General features: G+C 43.6%; 1 protein-coding gene across 1 annotated transcript; it reads left to right on the top strand.

Annotated features, from left to right (window-relative positions):
• Positions 1-1,212: 1,212 nt before the first annotated feature.
• LOC144739818 (protein APCDD1-like) lies at positions 1,213-10,843 on the top strand (the record flags this gene model as incomplete). Its single annotated transcript, XM_078622706.1, is given in 11 exon segments — positions 1,213-1,273; positions 8,629-8,725; positions 8,727-8,798; positions 9,203-9,386; positions 9,388-9,531; positions 9,533-9,727; positions 10,228-10,257; positions 10,259-10,315; positions 10,317-10,535; positions 10,537-10,765; positions 10,768-10,843. Coding segments are annotated over 11 exon segments (1,364 nt in total), but the record flags the coding sequence as incomplete, so codon positions are not given.
• Between the last annotated feature and the right edge of the window lie 495 nt (positions 10,844-11,338).

Raw genomic sequence — 11,338 nt, 5'->3', positions numbered from 1 at the left:
AACATCTGTCCTCATTATTTGCCAAAAGCCATGTATGCAGACTTCCTCTGAAGCTGATTTGAGACACGGCAAAGTTTTGTTTCAATGCTATTGCAAACCACGGACTGTTTCCTCATTTTTGGCTCAGTGAACGCAGGTAAACAGCTTCCAGTTCATGTCAGGAATCATCACAAGACAGTGAGAAGTAAATCAACTAGACAGAAACGTCCAATAGGATGAGTCAAGATGAGAAATATGTACAGGAACTGGCTGTGTGTGATCTGAGAGACTGGATCACATCAACTGTGACTGACTGACTCACAACTGTGCTGACTTCCACTTGTGAACGGATCATAAATGTTTTATCAGTCTGAAAGGTGAAACTGTACTTTCTAATACTTCTATGATGAACAGTAGAATGTATATTTCATCCTGGAAGAATAACAGATGGCTTCGTATCATATCGTATCGTGCAGGACAAGAACTCACTGGACTGCTGAGAAAATATGTTTTTCACTTCAGTAACTCATATTCACCACTGCCCTTTTGCACCTTGCTCTAAAAGCTCCTATGGGCTTTCAGTTTAGGAAGTTTGAAGCAATCCCGACCTCCTTACACACACACACACACACACACACACACACACACACACACACACACACATGCTTCTCCTCTGCCTCTCTCTCTACTAACGCCCTCCTCCCAGCTTGAGACCATAAGAGACAGACATACACTCTTACTCTCACATAGTACTTCTGCTCGCATGCACACACACTCTCACACACACACACACACACACACACTTATGCACATGCCTCAAGTGGAACCAGCCGACAGTGCTGCACAGTAGAGAGGCAACGGTGTGTGATTGAGAGGAGGGGGGGAAGTGGAGAGAGACAGAGAGCGACGTCCTGTACCTCCTGCCCACCAGAGGAAAGCACCAGTTTGGAGATGTTGCATGAGGTCAGTTGTTCCAAGTGAGGACCTTCTTATCAGACCATGGAAGCCACCAAGAGGAGATAGAAGAGCAAGTGAAGAGGCAAACCTCCCTGCTGGCTGAGCTGGAGCGCAGACTTTCATTTCAAGGATTACAGGACACTTCATGTCTGTCATGGTGACATCCTGCATGACCGTCTCTTGTTGACAGGAGCCTCTCTGTTTCTTGGATTTCCCAGGGACCAAAGTTTGTTTTCTGAGCAAAGTGTGTGACTGAGGTGCGAAGAGGCAGGAAACATGTCAAACGGACGTTTCAGTCTCATGTTGAGGGGGGTCTGGCTGCTCTGGATCTGGCAAGGTGAGTCCACATTGCAGGAAGACTTGTTAATGAACTGTCCAAACACATTTTGGAGATTGTGTTTTTTTAATTTCTCACAATGATCCACAGATTTCGGTTCGGTTTCGTGAGCTTGTCTGATCAGATTTATGTACATATGTGTGTGTCAGACCCATTTTCAAACTTAAATTAAATCAATATCGTCTTAACAAGATTAATCTGAGAAACACTCATCTGTATTACAGAGTTGTGCAAATACATTGCAGAACAAGAACCCTAAATGTAGTTTACTATTTTAATTGATATGAGAAAGGTTCAGATATGGAGGAGAATACTGGTTTCTGAACATCATATATCATATGCTTTATTTCTTATTAATATTTAAATGACAAACATCATGGTGTATGTATAATGTGTAAATTGGCAATAAAATAAATGGAAATTCATAATCAAGCGTATGGCTGGAGAACAGCTGGAGAAATAAACTGTGTCCTACCACACTAATTGCTGTAATTATTTCCTTAAACTTATTTCCACAGTTTCATTTACAGTAATTGTGTTTGGTGACTTCTGGAAGTCTTTAGCTGCCTGACAAGTGCTTGAATATTTCTCTCCAAAAGCTGTGTGGAATCATTGACTTCTGAGTAAATCTTGTTCACAGAATTGAATCTAAAGTGATCGTAGCAGATTTCCTCCTATAATCCAAATCTTTTTCAGTATGAAAACAATCAGATAAAAGCTCTCTCATGTGAGAAATCAGCTGGACCCTCTGGGATTTGGCTCAAAGAACCACGACGATACAGAGTCAAACCCATGGTTACAAGGAAGTAATTACGTAATTTGTCGCAAATTAATTTTTTCAAAGTTCAGCAGCACAAAGTAAAAACACTGCGGATGTTCGCCTCATGAATAGCCGGTCTGTGTTCCCTCTCTGCTTCTCTGTGTGTCTTCAAAGCTTCCGTCGGTCTGTTTCAGCTCTGAGCCTTTAAACAATGGTTCCCTCGAGCAGAGAAGCGTGGCCCTGGAACTAATGTTGCCATTATGTTAATGGCTAGAATAACAGGAGACAGCCATTAGTGACACTACCTCAGGCTGCTGTGCACAGATGATTGTCAAGCCGCGGGCAGCCTTGTGCTGTGTTTTGACCATCAGGGCTGGTTATGGTGACGAGCATCAGCAGACAGACAGGAGGAGGAATCTGCCCTGTTAGGCAGACTGGTAAAGTTTTTTTAGTGTTTTTTTTCTTTAACTGCTCATGTCTCGTAGAGGAGACAGGCAAGGCCGAGTCGCTGGCCCTAGAAGTAGAACGCATCCAGTGGAATTGTTTGGGATGTAAAACGTGTCTTCAAGGGAATTTTGACAGGTGTAATGTCCTTTCTGTGTTTCTGGTGGCTTCTGGTTCTTTGCCAAGCTCCTTGTGAACTCACACTTAAATCTAAAAAACAGCTCCTCAAGTGATCCTTCTGGAAAAGACAAAAGTAACCAATTCGCTGTATGAAAGAGTCCACGGCAAATATTTGAATGAGGTCTGATGGAATGGGCACATGACGTGATCCAACCTCACAATCTGACCATTTAGTATGAACAGAAATAACATTTATTTAAATCAAATATTGGATGCATTATTGCTGTTTTCCGCTGAAACACTCCTGCTCTGACATGGAACTTTCCATGTAAAACAGCCACCGACCGAATCTGCCAAAACGTCTCTAAACCGAGCTTTTGGACCAAGGTGTGAGCGATGTAATTTCATCTCGAAAACATAAATGTACCATCAACATCTTTGTCAGCGGCAAGTGAAAAGTAAATAATATGCTATGATGTGACAGATAATTGCCTGAAATAGAAGTTGACACACGGAATCATAGGTAAACTCAACAAATGTTGACCCCATGTCTACGACCTTTGCCAGCTCCAGTGAATACTCCACCTCCTCTGGGGATCACTGAAGTCTCAATTAGACCTGACATTGCTTTTCTCCAGTGTGGAATGAACTAGTAAACGTGATCAAAAACAGGGCAAAAACACATAAATTTACATGACAGATATTTCATTTAATTGAACCGTCGTTGGTTTTCGTGCACAGGAGCCCGAGTTCACTGACCACAGAGAAACTGGCGGCAGTTTCAGGGCAAAGTTTCAGGGATCCACAGGGCAAAACCCCTGTAGATCCCTTAACTAAATAAACAAGTCCGCTGCATTAACCAGCTTACAGCGTGATGAAAAGACAACAGTAGTCACCCGTGGGCTGCCCCGCAGACAGAGGGATACTCCTGGATCAGGACACGTTGGGTTAGAGCCAAAGAATGACCGAGGACATAGGGGGGAGTCACAGTTAAAATAACACAACATATGATGCTTTTTGAGAAAAAGAAATCCACTTAACCTTTAGCCAACAGTAGCAGGAAGGAAAAGAGATGGAGACAGGCAGCGAGCCAGTGAAATCAAGAAATGCTTTGATCTCCTTAAACTGAGTAGTAACTTGTACAGTAAGTAATTATATTCCCATAGTCATTGAATATATTACAGTTACTGCAGCAGACGATGTGGAGTTGACTTGTTTGTGGTCCCATGGGGAGTTTAATGGCGGGGGCATGATGATGATGGAGAATCTCTGTGCGGAGTTGACTGGGTGAAGTTCAGAGGGATTCAGTCAGCCTCTACCAGAACATGAGAAATGTGTCCCTGTATTCAAATGATTTGCAGACTGTTGCTGGTTACTGGTGTCTTTGAGCGTGTTGGTTTGGTCAGGACTAACTGTTGATGTGATCATAACTCCCAGCAGCAGCCTGGGTAATTGTTAAATCATCTTGTGTTTTAGACACAGAACGTGTGACTCGATCAGAGCTGTTTAAAGGCAGCAGACGCAGTTGAGCTAAATAATTCAAGTAATGAAAAAATTTAATTTTCGGATCATTTTGAGCAGAAATAATTCTGAGCTGGTCCATGAATCATCATCACTGATGATTCACTGACGGTTATCTGTCAATTGACAGTTTGAAAAATGTTCTTTCCGTCTCTTAAGATGAAAGATTAACCTTCCCACTAAATAGCTAGCTAACAGTTTCTTTATGAGCAGGAACAATTATTGGATATTATTGGATAATCCGTGTTTCTCCTCATAATACGTCCAACATTAACACACATTAGTACAGCTGGAAACTAAAAAAAATACATAATTTGTCATCATATAATTTATATCCAATATCTCCTATGACAAGAATAGACAATGTGCAGCTGGTCATTTCTCATGATGGATTGAGGATTAAACTGTCAGAAAAGTAGATTCTGTAAGAGAGAAAACCTGCTCCATCCATATGTGGGAGGTGAAAGATTTTCCCTACTGGACACTTTAAAGAGGCCACATGATGAATATTGGAAGTGGAAGAAAACATAGGATGAGAAAGAAGAGCAAAAGGAATTCCTGCTGCATAGATTATTTATTTTTTTACAGAGGTCACATGTAACGAGTTATGACATCATCAGTCACAAGACCAAAAGTCTGAGAATCGGGTTTTATGAATGAATCTCAGCTGCTGTAGCATGCAACAACTAAACACACGTCATTCCTTCAACTAATTATATGTAGATCATCATCATCAGCCTCTTTCACCTCACTGTCCACAGACAGACAGACAGCAACTTCACTACTATGAAACAGGTAAACACACAGAAGTCAGATGAAGTTCTATTAAACACCGAAATCGATTAATGGACGCAGTTCTGAAGATGATGAAGACGTATCTCTGTAATTAACAAGACATATGGACCTAAGCGCCAAGATATTCCCCCTGAGCACTGAACTAAAAGTGCCTGGGTCTGATTCTTGTTTGTACAGGATACGTGAAGAGCTGCTGTGTGTATGTATGTGTATGTATGCATGTATGTGTGTGTGTGTGTGTGTGTGTGTGTGTGTGTGTGTGTGTGTGTGTGTGTGTGTGTGTGTGTGTGTGTATTTGTTGGGGGGGTGGGGGGGGGGGGGCAAAACCGTAATCAGAAATGCAAGCAAACAAACAGTGAGCAGCCTGGAGGTCCTTTATAAATGGCATTCCTTCCCTTCTGCAGTATAAATCAATGTGTGCAGTGTGTTTTCTGCTGAACGTATGTGTCGGGGCAGGATGAATATGGGGGCTGTAAAAACAGGTCGGTTTCTTTGGCTGGCCATCAGACGGATTAGCCCGTCGTGGTGGTGGTGACAGACTGACCCCGCAGACCACACTGTCAGTCATTCACAGATGGGCTACTACACTGCCCCATGTGGGAGCACAATGGTACTGCATAACGAGCCTGATGCTCAGCTACTAGCTACTGCTCAGCTATCAGTCACTGCAGCACACAGAGAGAAAAGTAGATTTACACCACACATGCAGGTGCATTCCACCTGTATGAAAGAGGGGAAGTGATGGGTCGATCTTGCTGTCAATCACATATCAATGATGATCCGTTTGAGCTATGTTAGCCATCACATGTAGCAAATCACACATTGGTTCTAAACTATTTTTGTTCATCATCTCCTGCTTGCTCAATTCATGGCCAACATATAACCATTCACACTCACATTCACACCTATGGGGCAATTTAGAGTAACCTGGCATTGGAGGAAGTCGGAGTACCTTGAGATAACGGATGCGGACACAAGGAAAGCATGCAAACTCCATGAACAAAAATACGTGTTTTGACTTTGTATTGAGTCTGACAGTTTACTTCCATCTGTCACATACATTTTTTTCATTGAACATGACACATAATATTTCGTGAATGTTCTATGAAGGTTATAAGCTGCTTCTGCCCCCAACTTATTTGTTGTGTAACTCCTTATTATTGCACTTACGCATGTGTTGCCCATTGTTAGTATCAATCTTACCATAAACCTCACTGATCATATTCATCATGTAGGCTAAGCAGATGAAATTCTTCTAACATATAAAATCCATTATGAAACTGGAACTAAGTATTTAAAATGGAACTGAATCAGACTCAGATGCTCGAAGCACTTAGGTGTGACATTTCCTGACTGCATCGGGAGGAAGTTTACAGGCTGTAGTGGAAAAAATAAATCAGTGGGAACCGATGTAGGCGAACTGACATTTAACTAGATGGGGCCTGGATATTATGTATTACAACATCGCTTCTCTTGTGGTTGGAATAGACTTTTGTTGAAGAATACGTTAAAACCTCACGATGAGCAATTTTGTTTTACTAAGCTCTGTTTTTATGGTGCTCTTTTAGTAAATGCAACCATATGCCCAACTGGAATGAGATCCGAGAGGGGGAAAGGGGCTGAATGACAAGTGACCTCAAGAAACACTCTATAGAAATACTTTGGCAAAAACAGAAACTCAAATATAGCAACCCGAATGACTCCACACCGCATACAGTGACTCTCTGTCCATTCATTGCACCGTGTGAGTGACCATGAAGGCAACTTGTTGCATACAGCTACAAAAGGGCGGAGAATGTGAAACAGATCAATTTAATGACGTGAAAAGAGCAGGAAATTAATTGATACTGCCTATTACCATTTCTGCTGTGAGTTCTCCCGTGGGAGTTCAGCTGTGTCTGATCTACTGGGTTTCAGCGAACGCAAACACCCTGCATGAAATATGTTTTAATGCATGTGTAAAGCACGTGAAAGGAAAAAGGTGTGTGCGTGTGTGTGTGTGTGTGTGTGTGGTGTGTGTGTGTGTTGTGTGTGTGTGTGTGTATCAGGTGGAAAGTTGCTAGCAAAGCTATACGACTGAGCTGCAAGTCTGTGGTTGCTGTGGTCGGCACACAGGAGTCGGACTAGGAATCCAGGGCATAGAAAATATCCTTCCTGACCACTAACTCAACTAGCTCAATACATGTAAACTTCAGAGAAGTATCTTTGTAGAGAATCTCGCAGAGAAGTTAAAATCACACATTTTGCTTTTCAAAGTCCTCATTGTTTACTTGAGCTCCTATCTGCTCCCTCACAAGAGGAAAAGCAGATCTGCTGCTCCTCTGGGATGTCTACAGTTGATACTTCATAAAACGCAACTGGAGGCCCGACAGGTGAAGGCCTCCCTGCGTGCGTCGAGTGTGCTGAGATTACGCACATAAAGCTGCCGGACACAGGACGACCCTGAGAGTGCTGTGAAACGGAGAAGGAATCCAAGAGCTATCAGAGAACAAAGGCGAACAGAAACTAGAAACAGAGCACTAAAAAGAAAACCTGACCTGAATAGAAACGAGTGCACGAACAGAGATGGTGGTAGATTACGTACGCATATCAGAGCTTTTTACTGTATGGGATGGATTTTAAATGCATCTTTATTACTGAAATCATTGTTTTTGTCCATCGCTGAGCTGCCTGTTTCTGGCCCACTGACTTATCTCACATACTGGAGCTGATTCCATTTGCAGTCCACGGCACATATTTACTCCTGAGAACGCAGAGATTCTGTGCTAACATTGTGGTTATTAAGTAGTAAAACTCCAAGTAAGACCTTAACAAAACAGGGTGAACTATTCCCCCTTAAAACTTTATTGGTACAAAGTAAATAAAACACTTCATGTACTTTAACATGTAATACGATTAAACAAACACATTGGAGACCATGTGAAACTCTTCATGTTTCAAGCTGCAACAGCAGCGTAGACCAGAACATGTGTGTGTGTGTGTGTGTGTGTGTGTGTGTGTGTGTGTGTCCCTGATTAAGATACAAGGAATTTTTAACAATAATAATATAACAATTATCCCATAACTAATTCCAATCCACCATGAATGGAAAAGCCACATATTTTGCAAAATGTTTCAATGTTTCAGACAAATGAAGAATGTATGTGTGTGACTCACCAGAATATTAAAACATTCATTCATGCAGTTTGGCTGGCTGGGCCCTTGCTCCCTGTAGTGACGCCTTCATACTCATTCACCCTCTTGAGGGTGAAGTTCATTCAGGCTAACAGGATCTTTTAACACATTATGGTTTAAAGGAAAAATGGCCGTTATTTGCACTAACACAGATGAAATGTCAAACTTTATATATTCTTGTTGAATCACAGATTTATCTAACTACATTAACGTATATTTTTTCCACGCGTACACACACACTTCCTGCCTCTCTGCGAAACCAAAGTGATGAATGCGCGTTACGGCTGCAGGCTGATTGGAGTGACAAGCCAAAACCTTGTGAACCATGGCCAGAATCACTGACTCATAGCTATATATGGCTGCTAGAACACCTACTAACCACTTGGAACATGGAAAACGTACCAGCATTACAGATCTGAAACAGCCTAGAGGCAACCAGAACTGCATATCTATTATTTAGGCTCAGAATTCGGTTCTGATTAATTTTCTGTTTCCTCCAAAATGGTAAATGACACGTACTGGTCTTTCCCCAACTCTGCAGGTGTGGTTGTGGCAGGAAGTGGGAGTAAACTATGGGAGGTGCCCAGAGCCTCCAACCTGACTGACAGCCTGCATTGGGAGCCCCATTGTCAGTACCGCCCCCCGACAGGACAGAGTGAGAATCACAGCGGACATCCCTCCAAAAATGGATGGCACCTGGGTGTCAACAAGGTACATTTTATATGAGTCCACGGCAGTTAAACATGACAAGTCCAAGGATCGTTACACACAAGTCAGAAACGTCACCTGTTTCTTAGACAAATAGTTCAAACTTCGATTCAGCTTTCCATGGTTCCATGGTTCATCTTAGCTGTCGCTTCAACTCAAATGTGTCAAACTCATTTTGAAGAAGTTAGTTCCCAGGTTACTGAAACTGTGAGATAGGAAACAAAAGTTGAAACTGATGTATTGCAAATGAACCTGGGGTCCAGATCTTCATCCAGATTGGTCTGTTTTACACATGCAAACACATTAGTCTGGAGAACCAGACCCACCTACAGTACAGACAGATGTAAACCTGCAGATGGGGTCTGGAGGTACAGGCTAACACACCATCGCCCTCTCCCCGTGTTCAGATGTGAAGTTCGCCCAGGTCCAGAGTTCCTCACTCGCTCCTACACCTTCCACCCCACTCGTCACTTCCAGGCCCTGCAGCATTACTACACGGACAGTGGCTGTGAGAACCCGACCTACTCCCTGATGATCAGGGGCAAGCTTCGCCTGCGACAGGCCACCTGGATCACCAGTGGAGGCACAGAGGGCTGAACACCACCTCAGCAAGGTGGGCATCGTGGTCCACAGCCTGGCAGCCAAGCAAAGGCTGACCTCCAGACTGCCTCCATCCTGCGTGGGTCTAAGTCTGAGTCGTGTGGTTCCGGGGAAACTGCATGAGCTGTTCAACACCCCGGGCAGGGAGGGCATGCCTGGTTGCAATGGGTTTCTCTATGATGGAGATGGACCTGATACGGGTGGAAACACACCATCACAACCATGGAGGGAAGATCCAGGAGCTGTTCTTAGGGGACATACACACCGACTGGGCGCAGAGGACTCATCAACTACGACCTACGGGGTACCAGCAGCCACTGCAGAGCGTCATGGTGAGACATCACAGAGATTTCCAAGGTCACCAGGCTCATTTCAACTGTTTGCGTGAATGCAGACACTGTAAAACTTCCCAATTGACACCTCTTTTTGATTTCAGATTTACAAGACAAGACTTTTTTTATTTTGCCTGCATAGACTAGAGTAGAGTGCATCATACTGTTCCTGAAATGCTTACATGTAATATTGACTGCAACCAGCAGCTGACGTCTTCATCTGGTCTTCTCTGATCTCTGCAACTGATGTGGGGAATGTTTTGTGTTTGTCCTCAGACCTGTTGGTTGAGCCACTCAGCTGGAGATTTCAATGAATAAGTAACTGAATAAGGCTCATGAAGTAATCATACAATGAAAAATGCCACATGTCTATATATTCTACAAAGCCTGTCAGCTCTACGAAAATATCAAAACGTAAATCAAAAATCTAAATTTTGAATCCAACACAATCAATAGTTGCACCCAATAATAATAACTTAATGTTCTTTTTTTCTTTTCAGCATCACATCCACCCCTGCCCAGTTTGCGCCCCTGGTGTACCGCTCCACAGAACAACGCCCCCCAGTGTTTCCCCGCAGCCCTGCAGTCCCCTCTTTCCCTGGCCGGCCACTGGGTCAGCCAGCAGTGTGAAACCCGTCCCGCTGTTCTGTTCCTCACCCGGGAATTCACTTTTGATCTGAATCAGAATGTGTGGGAAGGCACCTATCGGCACTACTCAGACCCTGGGTGCTCTCAGCCCACATTCACTCTGCGAGCCTCGGGTCACTACGCTCAAGGAAATCCCTCCGTCAAGGTGTCAGGTGCCACCCGAGTTTGTCTTCAAGGTCACACAGGTGAGAGTCACTGCTGTAGAGGAGCCTACAGCTAAGCTGCTGAACAGGTCAAGACCCGGGAAGTGCGGTCAAACAGGAGGATGGGAGGTTGGCGTGGAGCAGGATGTAACCACCACAGATGGATGCACAGTGCTGGGCATTAAGCTGCCACATAAAGAGTATGAGCTCTTCAAGACTGAGCTGAACCACAGGAAACACCCGCTGCTACTCATTGAGAGAGGCCGACCGACGGGTCAAGTCCTGACCGACCGCAGAGAAGACCCACTTCCTTCAGGCTCCCCTGGTACAATGCAATGGCAGGGAAACTCAGCCTTCTGATCGCTACGACTCAGCTTTCAGCAGTAAGCAGGTTCAGTTAGACACCAGCGGAACACAGAGGCTGTCACAGCTGGTGTTACTGGTGCTGGAACCGCTCTCAGCTGCATCTGTGTTCATTAGAGATGCTGTTCAGAGACTCAGCCCGAAATCATTGATAGACATTGTTTTTCAGGCAGCTTTCCTTCACCCTCCTTCAGCCTGACGGTGACCAACCAAAATCATGAGACATTCCAGGAGATCTGAATACTTTTTTGTTGTTTATTGCCAGCTGGCTTTCAGATGCTGCCTGTAGATACATTTAAGAAATGTATAAGAAATGTATATAAATCACCAGTATATACATAAGTCATCATTTCAGTAAAATGTAAAATGTTTATTACTGATAAATTACCTTTTCATACCACTTCAAAACGGCTTCTTGTGATGCCATTTTCTTTTCAAAGCAATGTCAGTGTAGAAA

Source organism: Lampetra planeri, unplaced genomic scaffold (genome assembly GCF_965212315.1).
Source record: "Lampetra planeri unplaced genomic scaffold, kcLamPlan1.2.h2 scaffold_1730, whole genome shotgun sequence".
Lineage (NCBI taxonomy): Eukaryota > Metazoa > Chordata > Hyperoartia > Petromyzontiformes > Petromyzontidae > Lampetra > Lampetra planeri.
Note: the sequence above shows the minus strand (reverse complement) of the source record. Positions and strands in the feature narration are given on the sequence as shown.